At 37.7% G+C, this 26,858-nt stretch overlaps 1 protein-coding gene across 2 annotated transcripts; it reads left to right on the plus strand.

The window, feature by feature from the left end:
- The first annotated feature begins 454 nt into the window (after positions 1–454).
- Positions 455–25,686, plus strand: CCDC12 (coiled-coil domain containing 12). 2 transcript variants are annotated; one of them, XM_083860368.1, is made up of 7 exons: positions 455–599; positions 9,657–9,733; positions 17,817–17,896; positions 19,480–19,541; positions 21,771–21,805; positions 22,139–22,215; positions 25,059–25,686. In XM_083860368.1, exons 1-7 carry the CDS (start codon positions 474–476, stop codon positions 25,136–25,138), a joined length of 537 nt encoding a protein of 178 aa, XP_083716494.1. In that variant the 5' UTR covers positions 455–473; the 3' UTR covers positions 25,139–25,686. The 2 variants fall into 2 exon arrangements, with proteins under 2 accessions (XP_083716494.1, XP_083716493.1); XM_083860367.1 differs by lacking the exons at positions 455–599; positions 9,657–9,733 and having other exon boundaries at positions 16,718–17,896.
- Positions 25,687–26,858: the final 1,172 nt, after the last annotated feature.

The following is a 26,858-nucleotide window of genomic DNA, read 5'->3' on the forward strand; positions in this document are numbered from 1 at the left end:
CCAAAAAACCCCAACCCCGGCACCTCCCCCAGGTGTGGGCGGGGCGGGGACTCCCCTCCACCTGCTGGGCTTGGGGGAAGGGCCTGTTTCCCTTTTCCCATTCCCCGATCTGCTTTTCTTTCCTATTCCCCCATCCCTGGGTCCATAAATGGGAGATAAAAGGTGGGGAGGAAGGTAAATCCCCACCTCTTCCTCAAATAATTAACACTAATTAGCGCGGCTGCGCTTTGCTCTCCCTTAGAGATACCTCGATCGAGCAAAACTCCACTTTTCCACCCCCCTTTTAATCGCCTTTTAAAGCATTTTCAAATATTTAATTGATAATTTTTTACCTTCCTCCTTCTCCCCCCCCAACCCCCCCCGCCTCGGCGATCGATTGCTCGCATCGATACTCTCGGCGCTCGGCACGCCCGGCCTTGCCGCGCATGCGCGCCGCGCGCTGTACGGAAGGAGAGGGAGACGCGGGCTACAAGATGGCGGCGCCCAGCGGCGGCATGGAGGCCCCGGAGGAGGCCGAGGGTTTGGTTTTGGGGCGGCTGGAGGAGGAGGCGCTGAAGCGGCGGGAGCGCCTGAAGGCTCTGAGGCAGAGAACGCTCCAGGTCGGGCAGGGCTGGGCGCTGCGAGGGCGGTGGCGGCGTTTGGAACGGCTGGAATGGGCCTGGGGGTGATGGGGGAGAGGCCGAGGGTCCCGCGTGGAGCCGGAGTTGTTTGGGATGTGTCTGTACAAGATTTGGGGATTTTGGGGGTCACAGAGGGTCTGGAGTGTGGGGCTGGGGGTGTCAGAAGATCTCAGACAAATCCTGAGTTATTTGGGATATTTGGCTGCGACAGGATTTGAAGATTTTGGGGTTCCAGAGGGTCTGGGAGCATCAGAAGATCCCAGTTGGATCCTGAGTTATTTGAGATAAGGTGGGACAGGATTTGAGGATTTTGGGGTTCCAGAGGGTCTAGATTGGGACTGGGAGCATCAGAAGATCCCGAGTTATTTGGGATGTGGTGGGACAGGATTGAAGGATTTTGGGTTCCTAAAAGGGCTGGAATGGGACTGGGGGTGTCAGAGGATCCCAGTTGGATCCTGAGTTATTTGGGATAAGATGGGACAGGATTTGGGGATTTTGGGGTCCCAGAGGGTCTGGAATGGGACTGGGAGCATCAAAAGATCCCAGACAGATCCTGATTTTTTTGGGATATAATGGGACAGGAATTGAGGATTTTGGGGTCCCAGAGGGGCTGGGGGTGTGGATCCCACATGGCTCTTGAGTTATTTGGGATATTTGGGATCCTCAGTCTTTTGGGATTCATTGGGACACAGGATTTGGCACTTCCCAGCTCCTCCATGGAATATTTGGGATGCTGCTGCTGGGTCAGGGCTGGAATTCCCATTCCCATTGGGATTTGGATTGAAATCCCTGTGGATGTGACTCCTGGAACCCAGATCAGGCTGGGAATTCTCAGTCCCATCCTCAAAGCTTTTCCAACCTCAAGAATCCCAAACTTTTTTCCCATCACCAGCAGAGGCAAAAACTCTTGGAAAAAACCACCCCAATGATTTTCCCTGGAATACAATCTCCCTGTTTCCTGCCAGGATTTTTCCACAAGAGGGTCAATTCCTAAAAAAAATCCAGCAAAAATTTGCCAGGATGGGATTTTCCCTTTTCTCCTCCATCTCCCTTTCCATTCCCCCTTTTTCATCCTTTCCCCGTTAAAAAAAGGGATTTAAAGCTTCTTTGGATCCCAAAACCTCCTGGAATTCCAGCTGGATTTGCCATTTTTTTGGGATGGAATCCATGGAAACAAGGAGTGACACGGAGTCTTTTTGGGCTGGGAATTCCCACTGGGAATTTTCCGCTGCTTTTCCCATTTTTTTAATGGGATCTTTTGTTGGGAAGGACCTTTGGTGTCATCCCGTTCCTGGGGCAGGGAATTCCCAGCAGCTCTTTGGGTTTTTAGTGGAGAATTCCTGGTTTTTTTGAGGATGGAAAAGGAAAATGGCAAGGAAAAAAAAGGCGGGAAAAAATGGCGGGAAAAAATGGCGGGAAAAGAAAAGGCGGGAAAAAAAGGCGGGAAAATAAATGGCGGGAAAATAAATATCAGGAAAATAAAAATGTAGGGAAATAAATTTTTCCAATTAATTGGATCCAGCACCATTCCAGAGGGATGGAGGATGGACACCAGAGCTCCAAACTCCTCTGGAATAAAGAGGGAAATTTTTCCTGCTTTTCTGGAAAATTCTGAGAGAATTCAGCCATTCCCAGCCCTCAGGGGAGAAATTTGGGAATTTCATGATGTAGGAAAAGGTTTGGATTGAAATTCCTGCTTTATTAAACCTGGAAGAATCCCAAATCTGAAATTTAATTTGGGAAAAGTTTGGATTTAAATTCCTGTTTTATTAAAGCTGGGAAAATCCCAAATCCCAAATTTATTTTGGGAATTTTCCCACCCTTTTTCCTTTTCCACCATTTTTCATTTTCCACCATTTTTCCTTTCCCACCCTTTGTCCTTTCCCACCCTTTTTTCTTCCACCTTTTTTTCCTTTCCTGCCTTTTTTTCCAGCCCCTTTTTCCTGCTCTTTCCTTCCCCTGCCATTTTTTCCTCACCATTTTTCTTTCCCTGTTTTTTCCTTGCCCTTTTCTCTTCCACCCTTTTTTCCTTTCATTTCCTTTTTCCTTTTCTGCTCTTTTTTTCTTCCCTTTTTTTTTCCAGCCCCTTTTTTCCCACCCATTTTTCCCACCATTTTTGTTTCCCTCTGGTTTTTCCCTGCTCTTTTCTCTTCCTGCCCTTTTTTCTTCCACCCTTTTTCTCTTTCCTGCCCTTTTTCCTTTCCCTTTCTTTTTTTCTTCCCTTTTTTTTTCCAGCCCCTTTTTTCCCCACCATTTTTACTCCACCATTTTTCCCCCACCATTTTTGTTTCCCTCTGTTTTTTCCCTGCCCCTTTTCCTTTCCCACCATTTTTCTTCCACCCTTTTTTCCTTTCCTGCCCTTTTTTTGGCCCTTTTTCCCCCCACCCTTTTCTTCCTCCTCAATTTTTTCCCCACCATTTTTCTTTCCCTCTGTTTTTTTCCCTGCTCTTTTCTCTTCCTCTCCTTTTTTCTTCCATCCTTTTTTCCTTTCCCACCCTTTTTCCTTTCCCACCATTTTTAATTCTCACCATTTTTCACTTCCACCCTTTTTTCTTCCACCCTTTTTTCCTTTCCTGTCCTTTTTCTTTTCCCACTCTATTTTTCTTCCCTTTTCCCCCACCATTTTTATTTCCCTCAGTTTTTTCCCACCCTTTTTCCTTTCCCACCATTTTTCATTTCCACCCTTTTTTCTTCCACCCTTTTTTTCCTTTCCAGCTCCTTTTTCTCCCACCCTTTTCTTCCTCCCCCATTTTTCTTTCCCTCATTTTATTCCCTGCCCCTTTTCTCTTGCCACCCTTTTTCCCTTTCCTGCCTTTTTCTTTTCCTGCTCTTTTTTCTTCCCTTTTTTTCCAGCCCCTTTTTCCCCACCATTTTTTTCTGGCCATTTTTGTTTCCCTGTTTTTTTCCCTGCTCTTTTCTCTTCCCACCCTTTTTCATTTCCACCCTTTTTTCTTCCACCCTTTTTTCCTTTCCTGCCTTTTTTTCTGCCTTTTTACTCCACCATTTTTTTTCCCACCATTTTCATTTCCCTCTGTTTTTTCCCTGCCCTTTTCTCTTCCGCTCTTTTTTCCTTTCCCTTCCTTATTCATTTCCCACTCTTTTTCCTGCCCTTTTTTCCCCACCATTTTTGTTTCCCTCTGGTTTTTTCCCTGCCCTTTTCCCTTCCCACCCTTTTTCTTTTCCCACCTTTTTGTCTTCCCACCTTTCTTCCTTTCCACCATTTTTCATTTCCACCCTTTTTTCTTCCACCTTTTTTCCTTTCCTGCCCTTTTTTCCCCCCCACTATTTTTGTTTCCCTCAGTTTTTTCCCTGCCCTTTTCTCTTCCACCCTTTTTTCCTTTCCTGCCCTTTTTTCCCCACCCTTTTTTCCCCCCCACTATTTTTGTTTCCCTCTGTTTTTTCCCTTCTGTTTTCTCTTCCCACCCTTTTCTCTTCCACCCTTTTTCCTTTCCCACCATTTTCCCTTTCCCACCCTTTTTCATTTCCACCCTTTTTTTCCTTTCCTGTCTTTTTTTCCAGCCCCTTTTCCCCCCCACAATTTTTCCTCCCTCATTTTTCTTTCCCTCATTTTTTCCCTACCCTTTTTCTCTTCCTCCTTTTTTCCCTTTCCTGCCCTTTCTCTTTTCCTGCTCTTTTTTCCTTCCCCTTTTTCCAGCCCCTTTTTTTCCCCCATTTTTGTTTCCCTCTCTTTTCCCCTGCCCTTTTCTCTTCCACCCTTTTTCTTTTCCCACCCTTTTTCATTTCCATGCTTTCTCCTTTTCCACCATTTTTAATTTCCAGCCCTTTTTCCTTTCCACCCTTTTCTCTTCCACCCTTTTTTCCCTTTCCTGCCCTTTTTCTTTTCCTGTTTTTTTTTTCTGCCTTTTTACTCCACCATTTTTCCCCACCATTTTTATTTCCCTCAGTTTTCTCACTGCCCCTTTTTCTCTTCCCACCCTTTTTTCTTCCACCCTTTTCTTCCTCAGCCATTTTTTCCTGCCATTTTTCTTTCCCTGTTTTTTCCCTGCTCTGTCTTCCACCCTTTTTCTTTTCCCCACTCTTTTTCCTTTCCTACCATTTTTAATTTCCACTCTTTTTTCTTCCACCCTTTTTTCCTTTCCTGCCCTTTTTCTTTTCTTGCTCTTTTTTTCTGCCCTTTTTTCATCAGTCATTTTTTCCTGCCATTTTTGTTCCCCCGGTTTTTTCCCTGCCCCTTTTTCCTTTCCCACCTTTTTTCCTTTCCCACCCTTTTTCCTTTCCACCCTTTTTTTTTCCACTTTTTTTTTTCTTTTCCTGCCTTTTTTTCCAGCCCTTTTTTCCCACCCTTTTTTCCTCCCCCATTTTTCTTTCCCTAATTTTTTTCCCTCCCCTTTTTCTCTTCCCACCCTTTTTCCCCCACACCTTCCCTGGAAAAACCTTCACCTTGATTTTCTAAGAACATCCCCAACCCTTCAAAAATAACTTTAGATTTAATGGGAAAGAAACCAGAATTGGGAATTTTGGGATAATGGGAAAGATTTAATGGGAATTTTGGAATAATGGGAAAGATTTAATGGGAATTTTTGGGATAATGGAAAAGATTTAATGGGAATTCTGGGATAATGGGAAAGATTTAATGGGAATTTTGGGATAATGGGAAAGATTTAATGGGAATTTTGGGGTAATGGGAAAGATTTAATGGGAATTTTGGGATAATGGGAAAGAAACCAGAATTGGGAATTTTAGGATAATGGAAAAGATTTAATGGGAATTTTGGGATAATGGAAAAGATTTAATGGGAATTTTGGGATAATGGGAAAGATTTAATGGGAATTTTGGGATAATGGGAAAGAAACCAGAATTGGGAATTTTGGGACAATGGAAAAGATTTAATGGGAATTTTGGAATAATGGAAAAGCTTTAATGGGAATTTTGGGGTAATGGGAAAGAAACCAGAATTGGGAATTTTGGGATAATGGAAAAGATTTAATGGGAATTTTGGGATAATGGGAAAGATTTAATGGGAATTTTGGGATAATGGAAAAGCTTTAATGGGAATTTTGGGATAATGGGAAAGATTTAATGGGAATTTTGGGATAATGGGAAAGATTTAATGGGAATTTTGGGATAATGGGAAAGAACCAGAATTGGGAATTTTTGGGATAATGGGAAAGATTTAATGGGAATTTTGGGACAATGGAAAAGATTTAATGGGAATTTTGGGATAATGGGAAAGATTTAATGAGAATTCTGGGATAATGGGAAAGAAACCAGAATTGGGAATTTTTGGGATAATGGGAAAGATTTAATGGGAATTCTGGGGTAATGGGAAAGAACCAGAATTGGGAATTTTGGGATAATGGAAAAGATTTAATGGGAATTTTGGAATAATGGGAAAGAAACCAGAATTGGGAATTTTTGGGATAATGGGAAAGATTAAATGGGAATTTTGGGGTAATGGGAAAGAAACCAGAATTGGGAATTTTGGGATAATGGGAAAGATTTAATGGGAATTTTGGAATAATGGGAAAGAAACCAGAATTGGGGATTTTGGGATAATGGGAAAGATTTAATGGGAATTTTGGGATAATGGAAAAGCTTTAATGGGAATTTTGGGATAATGGGAAAGATTTAATGGGAATTCTGGGGTAATGGGAAAGATTTAATGGGAATTTTGGGATAATGGGAAAGATTTAATGGGAATTCTGGGGTAATGGGAAAGATTTAATGGGAATTTTGGGGTAATGGGAAAGATTTAATGGGAATTTTGGGATAATGGAAAAGCTTTAAGGGGAATTTTGGGGTAATGGGAAAGAAACCAGAATTGGGAATTTTTGGGATAATGGAAAAGCTTTAATGGGAATTTTGGGATAATGGGAAAGAAACCAGAATTGGGAATTTTGAGATAATGGAAAAGATTTAATGGGAATTTTGGGGTAATGGGAAAGAAACCAGAATTGGGAATTTTGGGATAATGGGAAAGATTTAATGGGAATTCTGGGGTAATGGGAAAGATTTAATGGGAATTTTGAGGTAATGGGAAAGAAACCAGAATTGGGAATTTTGGGATAATGGAAAAGATTTAATGGGAATTTTGGGATAATGGGAAAGATTTAATGGGAATTTTGGGATAATGGAAAAGAAACCAGAATTGGGAATTTTTGGGATAATGGAAAAGATTTAATGGGAATTTTGGGATAATAGGAAAGATTTAATGGGAATTCTGGGGTAATGGAAAAGATTTAATGGGAATTTTGGGACAATGGGAAAGATTTAATGGGAATTTTGGGGTAATGGGAAAGAAACCAGAATTGGGAATTTTGGGATAATGGGAAAGATTTAATGGGAATTTTGGGATAATGGGAAAGATTTAATGGGAATTTTGGGGTAATGGGAAAAAAGCCAGAAATGGGAATTTTGGGATAATGGGAAAGATTTAATGGGAATTTTGGGATAATGGGAAAGATTTAATGGGAATTCTGGGATAATGGGAAAGATTTAATGGGAATTTTGGGATAATGGGAAAGATTTAATGGGATTTTTGGGATAATGGGAAAGATTTAATGGGAATTTTGGGATAATGGGAAAGAAACCAGAATTGGGAATTTTGGGATAATGGGAAAGATTTAATGGGAATTTTGGGATAATGGAAAAGATTTAATGGGAATTTTGGGATAATGGGAAAGATTTAATGGGAATTTTGGGATAATGGGAAAGATTTAATGGGAATTCTGGGATAATGAGAAAGATTTAATGGGAATTTTGGGATAATGGGAAAGATTTAATGAGAATTTTGGGGTAATGGAAAAGATTTAATGGGAATTTTGGGATAATGGGAAAGATTTAATGGGAATTTTGGGTGGATCAGAATATCCCAAAATTCCAAAAGCCAAAGAAAAACAGGAATTTCCAGGAGTGGGAACAGCCAGAGCTCCTTGGGAATATTTTTTTTTTTTTTTTTGTCAAGTATTTCCTTATCTTGGATAAAATTCCAGAGCAGGAGTGAGAGGAATTCAGGAGAGGAAAAAAAAAACTGGGAAAGGATTTGGAGAATTCCAGGAATTCAAGGGCAGCTAAACATTCCCCAGCTCAGAGCAGAAAATTCCAGAGGCTCTTCCCACTTTTTTATTGAATTTAAACAGCAAAAAAATTCCTGGGATTATCCCAAATATTTTAATGGAATTAAAAAATAGGGAATTAAACAAAAAATTGGGATTTTAGGGGTGATTGTTGTTGGGTTTTTTGGAAAAAAATGGAATATTTTTCATGGCCTTGGAGCAGGAGCTGAACCTGAACAATTCCAGCCTTTGGCTCCTATCCCTGTTGTATTTATATTAATTATATTATATTATATTAATTTATATTAATTTATATTAATTATATTTATATTTATTATATTATACTATATTATATTACATTAAATTAATTTATATTTATTTATATTAATTATATTCTATTATTTTATATTAATTTATACTAATTTATATTAATTATATTTATATTTATTATATTATATTATATTATATTATATTAATTTATATTTATTTATATTAATTATATTTATATTAATTATATTACACTATATTATATTATATTATATTATATTATATTAATTTATATTTATTTATATTAATTATATTTATATTAATTATATTACACTATATTATATTATATTATATTATATTATATTATATTAATTTATATTTATTTATATTAATTATATTATATTATTTTATATTACTTTATATTAATTTATATTAATTATATTTATATTAATTATATTATATTAATTAATTTATATTAATTATATTTATATAATTATAAATATGGGATTTATAATATTCCATTATAATTATAAATTTATTATATTTTGTTTATAATGGAATATAATGAATTATATTTCATTATAAAATTTATATATAATTGTTTTATATATAAAAGAATTTATATATAATTCTTTATATATAATAAATATATTATAATATAAATATAATATAATGTAATATAATATAATATAATGTAATATAATATAATATAATATAATATAAATATAATAGAATATAAACATAATATATAATATAATATAATAAATATAATATTTATATTATTAAATAATTATTTATTTATATATTTATATATTTTTATATATAATATATATTTATATTTTTATAAATTATGTATTAAAATTTTTATATATATTTAATATATTTATACATTATTTATTTTTTTTAAAATATATTCTTTATTATATGTAAATAATTTATTTATATATTAAATAAATATATTATTTATATATAATAAAAGAATTTTTAATATATTTTTTATATATTTATATATATACAAATATATATAATATATTATATATATAAATTATATATAATTTATAAATAATTATATTATATATAATATAATTATATTATAATTATAATATTTATAATTATAATGGAATATAATGGATTTATTATATTCCATTACCATTATAAATATTTATAATTTTTATCTATAAAGAAATAAAAAATAAATTTTTCTTTGTTAAACAAATAAATAAATAATATTTATTTTTTTAAATAAATAAATAAATAAGATTTATTAATAGATATAATTATAAATAAAATAATAGATAAATAAATAAATTAATAATATTTACTTATAAAAATAAAGAAATAAAATCTATTAATAGATAAAATTATAAATAAAATAATAACAAATAAATAAAATATATAATTAAATAAATAAATAAATAAAATTTATAATAGGATTTATTATAAAATAATAAAATATAATAAAATTATAATATATATAATAAATTCTATATTATATTAATATTTAATTATATATAATTAATATAGATTATATATAATATATATTTTATATTAGAAATAATAAAATAATAAAATTATAATATATATACTATATTATATATTATATATATTATTTATAATATAAAAATATAATTATAATGTATAATAATATAATAATATATAATAATATACATATTATATAATCTATTAAATTTTATTTATTAAATTCTATTTATTAAATTTTATTTATTACATTTTATTTTATTTTTTTTTCCAGAACAAGGAGAGCCAAGAACCCGAATCCAAAATTCCCAAAAAAGAAGAAGAAGAAGAAGAGGAGCAAATCAAACACAAGTAAATCCTTCTTTATTTCCATTTTTTTTCCCCTTCTGGAATTTATTTCTCCAAAAGGATTTTTTTCCCTTTGGCAGAAACACAAATAAATCCTTTTTTATTCCCATTTTTTTCCCCCTCTTGAATTTATTTTTCCAAAAGGATTTTTTTTCCCCTTGGCAGAAACACAAATAAATCCTTTTTTTATTCCCATTTTTTTCTCCCTCTGGAATTTATTTTTCCAAAACGATTTTTTTCCCCCTTTGGCAGATCAAACACAAGTAAATCCTTTTTTATTCCCATTTTTTTCCCTTCTTGAATTTATTTTTCCAAAACGATTTTTTTCCCTTTGGCAGAAACACAAATAATTCCTTTTTTATTCCCATTTTTTTTCCCCTTCTGGAATTTATTTTTCCAAAAGGATTTTTTTTTCCCCTTTGGATCTTTACAATTAAACAGGAAAATTTTTTTTTTCCATAATAAAAATAATTTTAGGGCTGAGGGGATGGATTTGGATTGAAATTTGAGGAAAAAAAAAAAATCATGGATTTTGAGATGGAAAAACTTGAAGCTGAAGGAATTTTGGGAATTTCCCTGAATTTTTTTATTTTTTTTATTTTTTTTATTTATTTATTTTTTTTATTATTATTTTTTTTATTTTATTTTATTTTTTTATTTATTTTTTATTTTTTTTTCATGAATTCCTGTGGTTGTTTTAAGCTGGAAAAATCCCACCAGGATTTTTTTTTTTTAATTTTTTTTTTTTAAATCACAAATTTGGGTGGAAAAATGTGGAATGTGCTTCCATTTCTATGGATTAATCCCTAAAAAAACCCCAGATTTTTCTTTTGTGGGAGAAATGAAGCAGGAAAAAAAAATGAGGAAAATATTTTTTTTTTAATTGGGAATTAGTCTTTGGAAAAAAGGAAAAAAAAAAACCAAAAAACCCCCCCCCAAAAAAAAAAAAAAAAAACAAACAAAAAAACCCAACAAACAAAAAAAAACCCAAAAAACCCAAAAAAACACCAAAAAAACCCCAAAAAACAAACAAAAAAACCCCCAAAAAACCCCCAAAAACCCCCCAAAAAACCCCAAAACAAAACCCCCAAAAAACCCCCAAAAAACAACAAAAAACCCCAAAAAAACCCCCCAACCCCCCCAAAAAAAACCCCCAAAAAACACCCCTCAGAAAACCCCCCAAAACCCCAAAAAAACCCCAAAAAACCCCCCAAAAAACCTCCCAAAAAAACCCCAAAAAACCCCCCAAAACCCCCCAAAAAAACCCCAAAAAACCCCAAAAAAACAACAAAAAAAACACCAAAAAAACAAACAAAAAAACCCCCCCAAAACCCCCCCAAAAAACCCCAATTTTTTCCCATTTTTTTTTCCCAATTTTTTTCCCAATTTTTTTCCCCATTTTTTTTTCCCAATTTTTTTTCCCAATTTTTTTCCCCAATTTTTTTTTCCCAATTTTTTCCCCAATTTTTTTTTCCCCAATTTTTTTTTTTCCCAATTCTTTTTCCCAATTTTTTTCCCCAATTTTTTTTCCCCAATTTTTTCCCCAATTTTTTTACCCAATTTTTTTACCCAATTTTTTCCCCAAATTTTTATTTTTTCCTCAATTTTTCTTTCCCAATTTTTTTACCCAATTTTTTCCCCAATTTTTTTTTTCCCCAATTTTTTTTCCCAATTTTTTTCCCCAATTTTTTTCCCCAATTTTTTCCCCAATTTTTTTCCCCAAATTTTTATTTTTTCCCCAATTTTTTTCCCCAATTTTTTTCCCCAATTTTTTTTCTCCAATTTTTTTTTCTCCAATTTTTTTCCCTTTTTTTTTTTTTTTTTTTTTTTTTTTTTCTGCTTTATTCCCATTTTTCCTGTGAATTCCCAGGAATTCCAGCCCTGGGAATTCTCTCTGGAGCCGTGAAAAGCTTCGGGAACATTTAGATTTATTTATTTTATTTTATTTTTATTTTATTTTGTGTGTTTTAAAGCAGGAAACTCCACCTTTCCCAGGAAAAGGGTGTGGGAGGATTTTGGCTTTTCCATTTCATTCCCACCAGGGGATAAAAATCTGGATTTTTTATTTTTTTTTTTTGGGAATCAGGAGCTTGAAATTCCCACTCCTGGAATTTTCCCCACTCCTTTAATTCCCTCCCTGCTCCAGCTTTTGGGAATTCCCAAAATTCCATCCTGGGAATGGCAGGGGGAGGAGGAAAATGTGGAATTTCTTGGAAAAATGAGCAGGAAAAGGGGGAAAAAATTTGGAAAAAAGGTGGGAAAATCCCAAAAATTCCAGATTTGATCCTTGTGGGAAAAAAAAAAAATAAAACAAAACAAATGGATATTCCACAAGGAAATCAAAAGTTGGGAATTATCCCAAAATTTGGGATTAAAAAACATTCCCACAGAGATTTTTTTTGGCTGGAATTTCCCTCTGGATCCCAAAAATGGGAAAAAACCCAGGAAAAAATCCATCAGAAAAGTGAATTTTTCCCAAAAAAAAAATTAAATCCTGGGATAATTCCATGTCCTGGCAGGGATTTCCAGCTCCTTTTTCCCACATTTTTTTAGGAGAAATAAATCCATTTTCAATTCCAATTCCAAGGAATTTTCCTGGGAAATTCCAATTTTTAATTTGGAGGAGGAAAAGGAGAGTGGAGGGGGTTGGGAAATTTGATTTTCCTGAGGAATTTTTTTCCCTCTGGAATGTCACCAGGCAGGTCTGGACAGGGTTTTATTTTTATTTTTATTTTATTTTTTTGGTTAATAATTTATTTCTGATTTCAAATCTCTGGGGATTCTGAGCCAGAGGCAGAGGGGGGTGGGATTGGGAGGAGAATTCAGGGAGTTTTTTATTCCCAGAGTTTGGAATTATCAGGGAAAAGGGGTGGAAAAAATGAAAAAAAAAAAAAAAAAACAGGATTAAATTAATTTTTTCGTTTATTTGAAAAGTGAAATTGGGGGGAAGGAGCTGATTTGGTGGAAAAAAAATTAATTTAATTTAATAATATTTACTATTAATTAATATTTATTAATTTTATTAATAAATTTATCAGGAATAAATGAATTTTTCAGAGTTTGGAATTCTCAGGGAAAGGAGGTGGAAAAAATAATAATAATAAAAAAAATCAGGAATAAATGAATTTTTTCTTTTATTTTAAAAGTGAAATTGGGGGGAAGGAGCTGATTTGGTGGAAAAAAATGGAAAAAAATTAATTTTATTTATAAATATTTAATATTATTATTAATTAATATTTATTAATTTTAATAATAAATTAATCAGGAATAAATGAATTTTTCAGAGTTTGGGATTCTCAGGGAAAAGGGGATTAAGATGAGGAAAAAATAATGTAAAAAATCAGGAATAAATGAATTTTTCATTTATTTGAAAAGTGAAATTGGGGGGAAGGAGCTGATTTGGTGGAAAAAAAAGGAAAAAAATTAATTTAATTTAATAATATTTACTATTAATTAATATTTATTAATTTTATTAATAAATTAATCAGGAATAAATGAATTTTTCAGAGTTTGGAATTCTCAGGGAAAAGGGGGTTAAGATGAGGAAATAATAATAAAAAAATCAGGAATAAATGAATTTTTCTTTTATTTTAAACGTGAAATTGGGGGGAAGGAGCTGATTTGGTGGAAAAAAAAGAAAAAAATTTAATTTTATTTATTAATATTTAATATTAATAATCATTAATATTTATTAATTTTATTAATAAATTAATCAGGAATAAATTAATTTTTCAGAGTTTGGGATTCTCAGGGAAAGGGGGTGGAAAAAATAATAATAAAAAAAATCAGGAATAAATGAATTTTTCGTTTATTTGAAAAGTGAAATTGGGGGGAAGGAGCTGATTTGGTGGAAAAAAAATGGAAAAATTATTTATTAATATTTAATATTAATATTAATTAATATTTATTAATTTTATTAATAAATTAATCAGGAATAAATTAATTTTTCAGAGTTTGGGATTCTCAGGGAAAGGGGGTGGAAAAAATGAAAAAAAAAAAAAACAGGATTAAATTAATTTTTTGTTTATTTGAAAAGTGAAATTGGGGGGAAGGAGCTGATTTGGTGGAGAAAAAAATGGAAAAAAAAAAATTTAATTTAATAATATTTACTATTAATTAATATTAATTTTATTAATAAATTAATCAGGAATAAATGAATTTTTCAGAGTTTGGGATTCTCAGGGAAAGGGGGTGGAAAAAATAAAAAAAATAATAAAATAAAATCAGGAATAAATGAATTTTTTCGTTTATTTTAAAAGTGAAATTGGGGGGAAGGAGCTGATTTGGTGGAAAAAAATGGAAAAAATTATTTATTAATATTTAATATTAATATTAATTAATATTTATTAATTTTATTAATAAATTAATCAGGAATAAATGAATTTTTCAGAGTTTGGGATTCTCAGGGAAAAGGGGTGGAAAAAATGAAAAAAAAATCAGGAATAAATGAATTTTTCGTTTATTTGAAAAGTGAAATTGGGGGGAAGGAGCTGATTTGGTGGAAAAAATTAATTTTATTTATTAATATTTAATATTAATATATATTAATATTTATTAATTTTATTAATAAATTAATCAGGAATAAATGAATTTTTCAGAGTTTGGGATTCTCAGGGAAAAGGGGTGGAAAAAATGAAAAAAATCAGGAATAAATTAATTTTTTGTTTATTTGAAAAGTGAAATTGGGGGGAAGGAGCTGATTTGGTGGAAAAAAAATGGAAAAAATTTAATTCTATTTATTACTATTTAATATTAATATATATTAATATTTATTAATTTTATTGATAAATTAATCAGGAATAAATGAATTTTTCAGAGTTTGGGATTCTCAGGGAAAAGGGATTAAGATGTGGAAAAAATAATAATAAAAAAACCAGGATTAAATTAATTTTTTGTTTATTTGAAAAGTGAAATTGGGGGGAAGGAGCTGATTTGGTGGAAAAAAATTTAATTTTATTTATTAATATTTACTATTAATATTTATTAATTTTATTAATAAATTAATCAGGAATAAATGAATTTTTCAGAGTTTGGGATTCTCAGGGAAAAGGGGTGGAAAAAATAATAATAATAAAAAAATCAGGAATGAATGAATTTTTCATTTATTTGAAAAGTGAAATTGGGAGGAAGGAGCTGATTTGGTGAAAAAAAATGGAAAAAATTTGATTTCATTTATTAATATTTAATATTACTATTAATTAATATTTATTAATTTTATTAATAAATTTATCAGGAATAAATGAATTTTTCAGAGTTTGGAATTCTCAGGGAAAAGGGATTAAGATGAGGAAAAAATAATAAAAAAAATCAGGAATAAATGAATTTTTCTTTTATTTGAAAAGTGAAATTGGGGGGAAGGAGCTGATTTGGTGGAAAAAAAAATGGAAAAAAAATTAATTTAATTTAATAATATTTACTATTAATTAATATTTATTAATTTTATTAATAAATTTATCAGGAATAAATGAATTTTTCAGAGTTTGGGATTCTCAGGGAAAAGGGGTTAAGATGTGGAAAAAAATGGAAAAAAAAATAAATGAATTCCTGGGAATTCACAGGAAAAATGGGAATTAAGCAGAAATAAAAATGAGGAAAAAAAAATTTAGGAAAAAAAAAAATTGGGAAAAAAAGCAGAGCCAAGGAGGGGAATTTTCTTTCCCTCCAAAGCATTTCCAGGATTTTCTAAGAAAGAATTTTCTGGGATAAGGGAAAATGTGGTGATTTGTGGAACAAAATATTTGGAATTTTTCTCTCCTGGCTGCTCCATCCAGGGGTGGAAATTCCAGCTTTGGAAGTTTTTCCTGGATTTTTTGTCACCCCCAGGATTTTCTGCAGAGAATTTTCCTGGATAATTCCAACTTTGGGAATTACTGGAGAGGGAAAAATCTGGGAAAAAGGAGCTGGAATTATCCAAGACATGGAATTATCTCAGGATTTTTTTTTTTTTTTTTTTTTTTTTTTTTGGGAAAATTTCACTTCCTGATGGATTTTTTCCTGTTTTTTTTTTTTCCCATTTTTGGGATCCAGAGGCAAATTCCAGCCAAAAAAATCTCTGTGGGAATGTTTTGAAATCCCAAATTTTGGGATAATTCCCAACTTTTGATTTCCTTGTGGAATATCCATATTTTTTCCCCCCCCCCCAATAATCAAATCTGGAAAAGCTCATCCCTTGTTTTCCTCTTGGATTTGGATTTTTCTGTGGAAAATTAAATTTCTGGCCACTCTTGGTTTGGGAAAAAAGTGGGAAAAAAATCTGGAATTTCACCTGGATTTGGGAAAAAGAGGAATTTTCTTTCCCTCCAAAGCATTTCCAGGATTTTCCAAGAAAGAATTTTATGGGATAAGGAAAAATGTGGTGATTTGTGGAACAAAATATTTGGAATTTTTCTCTCCTGGCTGCTCCATCCAGGGGTGGAAATTCCAGCTTTGGAAGTTTTTCCTGGATTTTTGTCACCCCCAGGATTTTCTGCAGAGAATTTTCCTGGATAATTCCAGCTTTGGGAATTACTGGAGAGGGAAAAATCTGGGAAAAAGGAGCTGGAATTATCCAGGGCATGGAATTATCTCAGGATTTTATTTTATTTTTTGGGAAAATTTCACTTCCTGATGGATTTTTTCCTGGTTTTTTTTTTGTTTTTTTTTTTTTCCATTTTTGGGATCCAGAGGGAAATTCCAGCCAAAAAAATCTCTGTGGGAATGTTTTTAAATCCCAAATTTTGGGATAATTCCCAACTTTTGATTTCCTTGTGGAATATCCATATTTTTTTCCCCCCTCAATAATCAAATCTGGAAAAGCTCATCCCTTGTTTTCCTCTTGGATTTGGATTTTTCTGTGGAAAATTAAATTTCTGGCCACTCTTGGTTTGGGAAAAAAGTGGGAAAAAAATCTGGAATTTCACCTGGATTTGGGAAAAAGAGGAATTTTCTTTCCCTCCAAAGCATTTCCAGGATTTTCCAAGAAAGAATTTTATGGGATAAGGAAAAATGTGGTGATTTGTGGAACAAAATAATTGGAATTTTTCTCTCCTGGCTGCTCCATCCAGGGGTGGAAATTCCAGCTTTGGAAGTTTTTCCTGGATTTTTGTCACCCCCAGGATTTTCTGCAGAGAATTTTCCTGGATAATTCCAGCTTTGGGAATGACTGGAGAGGGAAAAATCTGGGAAAAAGGAGCTGGAATTATCCAAGACATGGAATTATCTCAGGATTTTATTTTCTTTTTGGGAAAATTTCACTTCCTGATGGATTTTTTCCTGGTTTTTTTTTTGGTTTTTTTTTCCATTTTTGGGATCCAGAGGCAAATTCCAGCCAAAAAAATCTCTGTGGGAATGTTTTGAAATCCCAAATTTTGGGATAATTCCCAACTTTTGATTTCCTTGTGGAATATCCATATTTTTTCCCTCCCCCCCCCCCAATAATCAAATCTGGAAAAGCTCATCCCTTGTTTTCCTCTTGGATTTGGATTTTTCTGTGGAAAATTAAATTTCTGGGCACTCCTGGTTTAGGAAAAAAGTGGGAAAAAAATCTGGAATTTCACCTGGATTTGGGAAAAAGAGGAATTTTCTTTCCCTCCAAAGCATTTCCAGGATTTTCCAAGAAAGAATTTTATGGGATAAGGAAAATGTGGTGATTTGTGGAGCAAAATATTTGGAATTTTTCTCTCCTGGCTGCTCCATCCAGGGGTGGAAATTCCAGCTTTGGAAGTTTTTCCTGGATTTTTGTGACCCCCAGGATTTTCTGCAGAGAATTTTCCTGGATAATTCCAACTTTGGGAATGACTGGAGAGGGAAAAATCTGGGAAAAAGGAGCTGGAATTATCCAGGGCATGGAATTATCCCAGGATTTTTTTTTTTTTTTTTTTGGGAAAATTTCACTTCCTGATGGATTTTTTCCTGTTTTTTTTTTTTTTCTTTGGATGGGGACACTTGGGGAGAATAAATTTGATGATCTTTGGAGACTTTTCCAACCTAAAAAATTCCATGATTTCATCTACCTGTGGCTCCTGATTCCAACATTCCTGAGTTTCATCCCAGAATTTCCTTTCCTCATTTGCTCTTCCCACTTTTTTTTTTTTTTTTTTTTTCCCAGGGAGATCAAACTCCGGAATTACGACCCCGAGGACGAGGAGCTGAAAAAGAGGAAACTGCCCCCGGCCAAACCTGCCTCAGGTGGGGAAAATAAACATCCAAAAAAAAAACCGGGAATGTGGGAAGGGAAAGGAGGATTTGGGAAGTGAAGGAGTTCCCTGGATCCTGAAATGTGGAGTTTGCCTGGAATAAATCCCTTCAAAAATAGCTGGGAATAAAAAGGGGAAGTGAAGGATTTCCCTGGATCCTGAAATGTGGAATTTCATTGGAATAAATCCCTCAAAAATGGCTGGGAATAAAAAGGGGAAGTGAAGGAGTTCCCTGGAATAAATCCCTTCAAAAATGGCTGGGAATAAAAAGGGGAAGTGAAGGATTTCCCTGGATCTTGAAATGTGGAGTTTGCCTGGAATAAATCCCTTGAAAAATGGCTCGGAATAAAAAGGGGAAGTGAAGGAGTTCCCTGGATCCTGAAATGTGGATTTTCCTGGAATAAATCCCTTGAAAAATGGCTGGGAATAAAAAGGGGAAGTGAAGGAGTTCCCTGGATCCTGAAATGTGGAGTTTGCCTGGAATAAATCCCTCAAAAAATGGCTGGGAATAAAAAGGAAGGACTGGGAATGGCTGGGAATAAAAAGGGAAGTGAAGGAGTTTCCTGGATCCTGAAATGTGGAATTTGGCTGGAATAAATCCCTGGAAAAATTGCTGGGAATAAAAAGGGGAAGTGAAGGAGTTCCCTGGATCCTGAAATGTGGAATTTGGCTGGAATAAATCCCTTCAAAAATGGCTGGGAATAAAAAAAAAAAAAAGGGCTTGGATATGGCTGGGAATAAAAAGGAAGGACTGGGAATGGCTGGGAATTGTTGGGAATTCTGGCACTGCCCTTTCCTTGTGTTTTTTTTTTTTTTTTTTTTTTTTTTTGTGGGAGCTTAAAAATTCCGTGTGAAAGGAAAGACGTGGAAAGGCTGGAGTTGGGGAATTCCTGAGGGATCTGGGAATGTTATCCCGGAGAAAAGGAGGCTCTGGGAGGGACCTTCTGGCTCTGCGCAATTCCCTGACAGGATCCAGGGTGGGGGAAAAATTGGGATCTGGGAACAGGGATGGGAGGAGAGGGAATAACCAGGTTGGATATTGGGAAAATTCCAATTTATCCCACAGTGGTGGAGCCCCCATTCCTGCAGGGATGGAAATTCCTGCTGGGAATGTTTGGACTCAATCCAAAAGGGGCTTTTCCAAGCTGGAATTTTCCTTGATTCCACAAAATCCATGTGCTGGACTGGGATGTGCTCCCCGATCCTGCAGCCTTTTTTTCCATGAATGTTTTCCCATTATCCCGGATTTCTCCAGAGCTTTCCCCAAGGCCTGGGCTGGAGTTTGACTCCTCCAAAGTGTCCCAGGCCAGGAGAACAAAATTCCAGAGCTTTTGGAGCAGCTGATCCCTGCAAATATTGGGAAAAGAATCCTCGATCCCAACCAACTTCCATCTGCCATTGCTATTTATGGTATTTCCATCATTCCCAGAGGATTTTTGGGAATCTCCAGAAGGGTTTGGATAGCGAAGGGATGTGTTTTTTAAGGGAATCTGTGGGAATGGGGATTCAGGGAAGGTTTTGGGAGCGCTGGCGGAATTCCCGGTTTTCCAACACTGATCCTGTTTCTCCATCCAGTGGAGGACACGGTGAAGGAGCAGCTGGAGGCGGCCAAGCCCGAGCCCATCATCGATGAGGTGGTAGGTAAAGATGGAGAGGGAATTCTTTGGGGAAGAGCAGAGCTGGGAATCGGGAGCTGGGAAATCCGGAGCTGGAAATATGGATTGGGAAATCCGGAGCTGGAAATCTGGGTGTGGGAAATCTGGATTGGGAAATCCAGAGCTGGAAATCTGGATTGGGAAATCTGGAGCTGGAAATCTGGATTGGGAAATCTGGAGCTGGAAATATGGATTGGGAATCTGGATTGGGAAATCCAGAGCTGGAAATCTGGATGTGGGAATCCAGAGGTGGAAATCTGGATTTGGGAATCTGGATCAGGAAATTTGGATTGGGAAATCTGGAGCTGGGAATATGGATTGGGAAATCCAGTGCTGGAGATCCAGAGCTGGAAATCTGGATTGGGAAATCTGGATTGGGAAATCCAGAGCTGCAGATCCAGACTGGGAAATCCACAGCTGGAAATCAATCTGGGAATCTGGAGCTGGAAATCCAGATTGGGAAATCTGGATCTGGAAATGTGGATTGGGAATCTGGATTGGGAAATACGGATTGGGAAATCCAGAACTGGAAATCTGGATTGGGAAATTCAGAGCTGGGAACCCAGATTGGCAAATCCAGAGCTGGAAATCGATCTGGGAATCTGGAGCTGGAAATTCAGATTGGGAAATCTGGAGCTGGAAACCCAGATTGGGAAATTCAGAGCTGGAAATCAATCTGGGAATCTGGAGCTGGAAATTCAGATTGGCAAATTCAGAGCTGGAAATCCAGATTGGGAAATCCAGATTGGGAAATCTGGGTCTGGAAATGGATTGAGAAATACGGATTGAGAAATCCAGACTTGAAAATCCTGGATCTGGGAATCCAGAACCAGAAATCTGGATTGGGAGATCTGGAGCTGGAAATCTGGATTGGGAAATCCGTAGCTTGAAATACGGAGCTGGAAATCTGGATTGGGAAATCCTGAGCTGGAAATCTGGATTGGGAAATCTGGATTGGGAAATCCAGAGCTGGAAATCTGGATTTGGGAATCTGGATTGGGAAATCCAGAGCTGGAAATCCGGAGCTGGAAATCTGGATGCGAGAATCCAGAGGTGGAAATCTGGATTTGGGAATCTGGATCAGGAAATCTGGATTGGGAAATCTGGAGCTGGGAATATGGATTGGGAAATCCAGTGCTGGAGATCCAGAGCTGGAAATCTGGATTGGGAAATCTGGATATGGGAATCTAGATTGGGAAATCTGGATTGGGAAATCCAGAGCTGGAGATCCAGAGCTGGAAATCTGGATTGGGAAATCTGGATATGGGAATCTAGATTGGGAAATCTGGATTGGGAAATCCAGAGCTGGAGATCCAGAGCTGGAAATCTGGATTGGGAAATCTGGATTGGGAAATCCAGAGCTGCAGATCCAGATTGGGGAATCCAGATTGGGAAATCTGGATCTGGAAATGTGGATTGGGAATCTGGATTGGGAAATACAGATCGGGAAATCCAGAGCTGGAAATCTGGTTTGGGAAATTCAGAGCTGGAAATCAATCTGGGAATCTGGAGCTGGAAATTCAGATTGGCAAATTCAGAGCTGGAAATCCAGATTGGGAAATCCAGATTGGGAAATCTGGATCTGGAAATGGATTGAGAAATCCAGACTTGAAAATCCTGGATCTGGGAATCCAGAACCAGAAATCTGGATTGGGAGATCTGGAGCTGGAAATCTGGATTGGGAAATCCGTAGCTTGAAATACGGAGCTGGAAATCTGGATGTGGGAATCCAGAGCTGGAAATCTGGATTTGGGAATCTGGATTGGGAAATCCAGAGCTGGAAATCCGGAGCTGGAAATCTGGATGCGAGAATCCAGAGGTGGAAATCTGGATTTGGGAATCTGGATCAGGAAATCTGGATTGGGAAATCTGGAGCTGGGAATATGGATTGGGAAATCCAGTGCTGGAGATCCAGAGCTGGAAATCTGGATTGGGAAATCTGGATCTGGGAATCTGGGTCGGGAAATCTGGATTGGGAAATCCAGAGCTGCAGATCCGGATTGGGAAATCCATATTGGGAAATCTGGATTGGGAAATATGGATTGGGAATCTGGATTGGGAAATACGGATTGGGAAATCCAGAACCGGAAATCTGGATTGGGAAATCCGGATCTGGGAAATCTGGCTGTGGGAATCCAGAGCTGCTCCGTGCCAGGTCCAGGCTGGAATGTTCCCTTTGGCTTTCACTGACGTCTCCTCTCTCCTCCCCAGGATTTGGCAAACTTGGCTCCCAGAAAACCTGACTGGTGAGTGCCTGTGGAATTCTGCTCCCGGGAAAAGGATGTTGGAATCAACCAGAGGTTCCAACCCCTTGAGGTCGTGCTGGAAATATCCACAAAAACCTGATTTGAGGGTTAAAATCACCAGGAAAAATCCCGTGGGAGGTTGGAACGAGCTGATCTTTGAGGACCTTTCCAAGGAACTGGAAAACCCTCCTGGCTGTGGAGGCAATTCCCTTTTCCTGCCGATTCTTTGGAATGCTCATCACCGAGGGATGGGTTGGGTTTGGAGTGGGAAAGAGCAGGAATTCCCACTGGGAAAGGTGGAATTATCCTGACCTTTTCTCTCCCTCCTGGCAGGGATTTGAAGCGGGACGTGGCCAAGAAGTTGGAAAAGCTGGAGAAGAGGACCCAGAGGGCCATCGCGGAGCTGATCCGTGCGTTCCGGGGGCGCCTCATTCCAGGGGGAATTCCGTGATCCACCCTGGGCTGGGGAGGGGTTGGTGGGGTTTGATCCCTTCCCCAATAAATGTGGGAAGATGCTGATCCCAAAGAGGCTCCAGGAGCCCTTGGGTTGTGCCAAGGGAAGAGTTTTGGGGTCCTGGAGTCCCAATAAGGGAAGGGAAGAGTTTTGGGGTTCTGGACTCCCAGTAAGGGAAGGGTTTTATGGTCCTGGAGTCCCAATGAGGGAAGGGTTTTTGGTTCCTGGATTCCCAATGAGGGAAGGGTTTTGGGGTTCTGGACTCACAATAACAAAAGGGTTTTGGGGTTTGGGCTCCCAATAAGTAAAAGGTTTTGGGGTCCTGGATTCCCAATGAGGGAAGGGTTTTGGGGTTCTGGACTCCCAATAAGGGAAGGGTTTTGGGGTCCTGGAGTCCCAGTAAGGGAAGGGTTTTGGGGTCCTGGACTCCCAGTAAGGGAAGGGTTTTGGGGTCCTGGAGTCCCAATGAGGGAAGGGTTTTGGGGTCCTGGACTCCCAGTAAGGGAAGGGTTTTGGGGTCCTGGACTCTCCATAATTGAAGGGTTTTGGGGTCCTGGACTCCCAATAACAAAAGGGTTTTGGGGTCCTGGACTCCCAGTGAGGAAAAGGTTTTGGGGTCCTGGGCTCCCAGTAAGGGAAGGGTTTTGGGGTCCTGGGCTCCCAGTGAGGGAAGGGTTTTGCGGTCCTGGACTCCCAATAACAAAAGGGTTTTGGGGTCCTGGAGTCCCAGTAAGAGAAGGGTTTTGGGGTCCTGGACTCCCAACAAGGGAAGGGTTTTGGGGTCCTGGACTCCCAGTAAATGAAGGCTTTTGGGGTCCTGGACTCTCAATAAGTAAAAGGTTTTGGGGTCCTGGACTCCCAACAAGGGAAGGGTTTTGGGGTTCTGTACTCCCAATAAGGGAAAGGGTTTTGGGGTTCTGTACTCCCAATAAGGGAAGGGAAGGGTTTTGGGGTCCTGGACTCCCAATAAGGGAAGGGTTTTGGGGTCCTGGACTCCCAATAAGGGAAGGGTTTTGGGGTCCTGGACTCCCAGTAAGGGAAGGTTTGGGGTCCTGGACTCTCAATAAGGGAAGGGTTTTGGGGTTCTGTACTCCCAATAAGGGGAAGGGTTTTGGGGTTCTGGAGTTCCAATAAGGGAAGGGTTTTGGGGTCCTGGACTCCCAGTAAGGGAAGGTTTGGGGTTCCTGGACTCCCAGTAACAAAAGGGTTTTGGGGTCCTGGAGTCCCAATAAGGGAAGGGTTTTGGGGTCCTGGACTCCCAATAAGGGAAGGGTTTTGGGGTCCTGGACTCCCAATCCCGCCATTCCATCCTGTCGTGGTTTGAAAGCAAAACCAGTGAGAGGCTCCAAGTCAGAAATACAATTTAATAGGAAAAGAAAAAAGTAAAATAAAACAAATGCAATAATACAAAATACCACTGACAGAGTCAGAAATACAACCTGACACCCTGTTGTTGGTCAGGGTGTTGGGAACAGCCCAAAGTCAGCCCTCCTGGAGTGTCGGGTGTGTCCTGTTGGGAGCAGAGATGATCCTGTAGAGAAAAAGGGTCCAGAGATGGGTCTGGTTTTCCTTTGGGAACACCAGAGTGCCTGGGGACACTTGTGGCTCCTTTTTATCCCAGTGGAAATGGTTTGGCTTCTCCTCTTTGGGTGGAGCATCTCACAGTGGGATGATGTCATGTGTGATGTCACTGGTGAGCTTTAATTGCTCATTAACGGGAGATAAGGAACGCTGGGATGATGAACTTTAATTGCTCATTAACAGGAGATGAGGGACACTGGGGTGATGTCATGTGTGATGTCACTGGTGAGCTTTAATTGCCATTAACAGGAGATGAGGAACACTGGGGTGATGTCATGTGTGATGTCATTGGTGAGCTTTAATTGCTCATTAACAGGAGATAAGAAACAATGGGATGATGAATTTAATTGCCCATTAACAGGAGACAAGGAGCACAGGGATGATGTCACTGTGATGTCATTGGTGAGCTTTAATTGCTCATTAACAGGACATGATGAACACTGGGATGATGAAAGGTGTGATGTCACTGGTGAGATTAATTGCCCATTAACAGGAGATAAGGAACACTGGGGTGATGAAATGTGTCACACCATTGGTGAGCCCTAATGGCTCATTAACAGGAGATAATGAACACTGGGGTGATGTCATGTGTGATGTCATTAGTGAGCTTTAATTGCCCATTAACAGGAGATAATGAACACTGGGATGATGAGCTTTAATTGCCCATTATTAACAGGACATGATGAACACTGGGATGATGAAATGTGTGATGTCATTAGTGAGGTTTAATTGCCATTAACAGGAGATAAGGAACACTGCGATGATGTCATGTGTGATTTCATTGATGAGCTTTAATGACCCATTAACAGGAGATAAGAAACACTGGGATGATTAACTTTAATTGCCCATTAACAGGAGATAAGGGACACTGGGATGATGTCACTGTGATGTCACTGGTGAGGTTTAATTGCCTTTAACAGGAGATAAGAAACACTGGGATGATGAACTTCAATTGCTCATTAACAGGAGTTAATGGATTACTCTGGATTGCCAATGGAGATAATGGGAGGGTGAACAGAGATAAGGAACACTGCCCCACCCAGTTTTAACAGCTGCCTTGTTATCAGAAATGCAGTCACCCCCTCCCTCCTGGAGTTACAACAGATAAAGAAAAAAACACTTCCCCAACTGGGTTTCAACAGCTGGAATAGAATAAACATTTTTTTTCTCACATACCCCAAGACACAGATCCCTTCTCCACGGCTTTTCTCCCGGCAGGAGAGCGCCTGAAGGGGCAGGAGGAGGAGCTGGCCTCGGCCGTGGGCTCGGCCAAGCAGGAGGGGAGCGACTCCGAGTGAGGGAAATCCGGGATTCGATCCGTCGGGAACGGGCTCTGGATCCGCCCCGTCCTCCCTCCCAGTCTGGGACTGCTCATCCCTTCCCCCCAAATTCCCCCATCCTGGGGAATTCCAAAATTCCAAAGAGCCTGGCTGGTTTGCTGAGGAACTTCCATGGAAAAAATCTTCCTGGGATTTTGGGGGATTTGATGGGAGCAGGAAAGACCCACCCCGTTGTTAGTTGGAATTTCCTTGGAGCGAAGAAAAGTGGGGAAAACTCCAGGTTGGGGCTGGAAAAGTCAATCCAGACTTTTTGGGAAAAGAGGGAGATGCCAACAGCCCTTGGAAAAAATTCCCAGGGATTGGTGCAGAGACTCCTTGAGACTCTTGAGTATTTGGGAATATCCAGCCCCAGAATTCCTGTTTCAAAAAATTCCAGCTCGGGAATTTTTCGGCTGCTCTGCATCCAACAATTTGTTTCACGTGGGATTTGCTTTGCTCCTGGAATTTCCCGACCTTCCAGGAGCGTGTCCTGCTCTTCCTCCTCTTGGGTTTGTTTTTTTTTATTGTTAATGGATCTTTTCCTAATAAAAAATTCCGTGTGGAAAAAAAGTTGTGGCTTTGTCCTGCAGAGGAGTGGGAAGAGGAGCGGTGGGATTGAGTCCGTGGAAATTTGGGTGGGATTGGATCCAGGGAAATTGGAGGAACAGTGGGATTAAATCCATGGAAATTTGAGGAGTAGTGGGTTGAATCTGTGGAAATTTGAGGAGCAGTGGGATTGAATCCATGGAAATTGGAGGAGGAGCAGTGGGATTGAATCCATGGAAATTTGAGGAGCAGTGGGATTGAATCTATGGGAGTTTAAGGCGGAGTAATGGGATTGAATCCATGGGAATTGTAGGTGGGATTGAGTCCATGGAAATTTGAGGAGCAGTGGGATTGAATCCATGGAAGTTGCAGGAGCAGTGGGATTGAATCCATGGGAATTTGAGGAGCAGTGGGATTGAATATATGGGAGTTTAAGGAGGAGCAGTGGGATTAAATCCATGGAAGTTGGAGTGGGATTGAATCCATGGGAATTTGAGGAGCAGTGGGATGGAATCCATGGAATTTGGAAGAGGAACAGTGGGATTGAATCCATGGAAATTGGAGGAGCAGTGGGATTGAATCTATGGAATTTGGATGTGGCCACAGCAGATCCAGCACAATTCCTGGGATGGGCTGATCCAGGTTATTGTGTGATCCAGGTTCCTGGGGTGATCCCAACCCTGTGCCTGTGGAAAAGGTGGATCTGCCAAGATGATCCTGCATTTTCCCTGGAAAATTTGATTGTGGCTCTGGGAGATCTCACAGGATGGTGCCTGAACCCTCTGGATTTGATTCCAGAGGTTTTATCCCGAGGGGAAACACCTGGTGCCAACACCGGATTCCAGCTGGGATGGGAAGAGCTGTTCCTGGTAATTCCCACATCCTTTTTCCCCGTGGATCATTCCCAGGGATGATGATGGATCCTTATCCCTGTGCCAGGATCTGCTGCTTCCCACTGCTCCCTGTTCCTCCAGGAGGATTTTCCACCTGGAAGAGCCCCATTCCTGCTTCCAGGAGCGAAGATCAGCTGGAAAATTCCCTGATTTCTCCTCCATTCCCAGCTTCCTTCCTTCTCCTTGGCTCTCTCCTATTCCTGGTGTTTCCAGCCATTCCTGCTCCTTCCTCTCCCTTTGGAAGGGCCATTCCCAGGGGC

Source organism: Zosterops lateralis (genome assembly GCF_965231275.1).
Source record: "Zosterops lateralis genome assembly, chromosome: 1".
Taxonomy (NCBI): Eukaryota; Metazoa; Chordata; class Aves; order Passeriformes; family Zosteropidae; genus Zosterops; species Zosterops lateralis.